General features: G+C 33.8%; 1 protein-coding gene across 3 annotated transcripts in view; it reads left to right on the forward strand.

The window, feature by feature from the left end:
* The window catches only part of LOC107698920 (amyloid beta A4 protein-like), a 39,437-nt gene that overhangs the window by 23,058 nt on the left and 13,825 nt on the right, over positions 1–2,554 (forward strand). For all 3 annotated transcript variants that reach the window (XM_016500059.1, XM_016500058.1, XM_016500060.1), the window contains 3 exons: positions 637–770; positions 1,897–1,971; positions 2,054–2,212. In XM_016500059.1, the coding sequence (XP_016355545.1) occupies positions 637–770; positions 1,897–1,971; positions 2,054–2,212 (368 nt within the window). The remainder of the gene's footprint in view (positions 1–636; positions 771–1,896; positions 1,972–2,053; positions 2,213–2,554) is intronic.

Consider the following 2,554-nt stretch of genomic DNA (forward strand, 5'->3'; position numbering starts at 1 on the left):
ACTTAATATCCTAATGATTTTTGGCATAAAAGAAAAATCGATAATTACAAATAAAATAACTCATTTTATTTTATTTTTTATCATATTATTTATTTTTTTATTTAATTCATTAAATACAATTTTAATGTATTAAATTTTCATTTAATTTAACTTGATGTATTAAATTAACTAAAACTGAAATAAAAATGAATAAAAACGACATATTTAAAAAATGACAAAAATTACTAAAAACTCAAATTAAAATAAAAAAGAACATATACAAATATAAATGATTTAATTAACATTAATACTACTTTATAAAATATAAAAAAAATAATAAAAGCTATAATAATAGTATCTCAGTGTTGATAAAATAGCGCTGGTTGAACTAAACAGACGTCATCTGGAGATTATCGTGTACATCCTCATGCTGCTGGAACTCAAAACAAACACAATCATTTGGCACAAAATGTTCCTGGCAGTGACAAGATGACAGTGTTATATTTTCTCATCGCTTCATTACAGATTAGACATAAATAAACTGGTCAGCTGGAAGCTTTTGGCCTCTTCTAACCGCTTTATAACAATCTCTTGTAGCTCTGTTGAATCATCTGCTCTCCTCATGTGCTGTAATAAAAGCTCTTCTCCGATCCGCAGTGCCGACTCCCTCCTCCAGTCCTCCAGACGCTGTGGACCGATATCTGGAGACGCCAGCCGACGAGAACGAACACACACACTTTCTGAAGGCCAAAGAGAGTCTGGAGGCCAAACACCGCGAGCGCATGTCTCAGGTGCAGGATTCATTCATAGAAATTCATGCTGCTGTTCATCAAGGATGTGTTAATGTTACAGTATGTTTGTTTTCTTTTGAACTTTCTATTCATCTGTGAATCCTGAAAAATAAAATGTATCCCTGCAGCACAAAAGCAGTGTTAAGTCGCTGGGGTATATTTGTAGCAATAGCCAACAATACATTGTATGGGTCAAATTGATCAAATAAATGCAGCCTTGTTGAGCAGAAGAGACTTGTTTTAGTAACATTAAAAAATCGTACAGTTCCCGAACTTTAATGTATATTGTGTGTTTGAGATGTTTGTACAGAAATATGATGTTTAATTCAATTCAAGTTTATTTGTATAGCGCTTTTCACGATACAAATCGTTGCAAAGCAACTTTACAGAAGCTTATTTATTCAGCTTTCAGATGATGCATAAATCTCAATTTCGAAAAATTGACCCTTATGACTGGTTTTGTGCTCCAGGGTCACAAATGTATCATGATACCTTGACAAAGGCGTTTTGCCAAAACGTTGGTAAAATAAAGAATTATCTGCAAGTGAGTGTGCGGTCAATTGAACTAACGTAAACATTAACTGAAATAAAATATACAAAAAAATCATTTTAATTTTAGTTTAAAGTAAAAAGTTCGTTTAATTTTTAATTTAGTTTATTTTAGTTTTAGGTATTAAAATAACTAAAACTGAAATTAAAATTAATAATTATATTTTTATATAAATTATTTATTAATTACTTATAAATTTAGAATTATTCATTCTGAATTTAAATTAGTAGCCAAGAAAGAATTTATGTATTTATGTGTGTACTAAAATGCCTAAAACTAAAGCTAAAGATTAGATTTGTGTAAAACTACACAGATGTATTTACAAACAACAACTAATAAAAATGTCAAAAAAATATGCAATAAAATTGCTAAAACTTTAAATAAAGTTAACATGTAAGCAGAAAACATTTTAAAAATCAAATTCAAAATATTAACAAAATCTATAACATCTGTATCTATAAATCTGTATCTCAATGATACAAAAATTAAAATAACAATAAATATAAAATTAAGTAAACAATTAAAAAAACAACTTTTGTTTAATCGTTGATGAAGGACCATTGTTGATTTTTGTAGGTGATGAGGGAATGGGAAGAGGCCGAGAGACAGGCAAAGAGTTTACCACGCAACGACAAGAAGGCCGTGATCCAGGTCAGTTTGTGTCATGGAAATTTCCCCTCGATCTTACTTTTCCTCGAGGCTTTGCTTGACTTCTCCTGCGTTTCTCCCGCAGCATTTCCAGGAGAAGGTGGAGGCTCTGGAGCAGCAGGCGGCTAGCGAGCGACAGCAGCTGGTGGAGACACACATGGCGCGGGTGGAGGCACTGCTAAACGACCGCCGACGCCTCGCTCTGGAGAGCTATCTGTCTGCCCTGCAGGCCGATCCACCCCGGGTACACACTTCAACACACACATAAAGACTCATTCTTTCCATAGGTCGCTCTTTTGTGATTAACTTTCTCAGTTGGTCGCACCAGCACATGATTTGGTGGCACTTTTTGCTACTCTCTATTAGTGCTACTTGATCTTAGCACTGCGTTCGACACTATTGACCACAACATTCTTTTGAATAGACTAGAATACTTTGTTGCCATTAATGGAAGTGCATTAGCATGGTTCAAATCATACTTATCTGACCGCCAATTCATCAATTCGTACCGGTGAATGAAGAGGTATCATATCGATCACAAGTGCAGTATGGAGTACCTCAAGGCTCAGTACTAGGGCCATTACTT

The sequence above is a fragment of the Sinocyclocheilus anshuiensis genome, unplaced genomic scaffold (genome assembly GCF_001515605.1).
Source record: "Sinocyclocheilus anshuiensis isolate Anshui unplaced genomic scaffold, SAMN03320099.WGS_v1.1 scaffold1854, whole genome shotgun sequence".
NCBI classification, from domain to species: Eukaryota; Metazoa; Chordata; class Actinopteri; order Cypriniformes; family Cyprinidae; genus Sinocyclocheilus; species Sinocyclocheilus anshuiensis.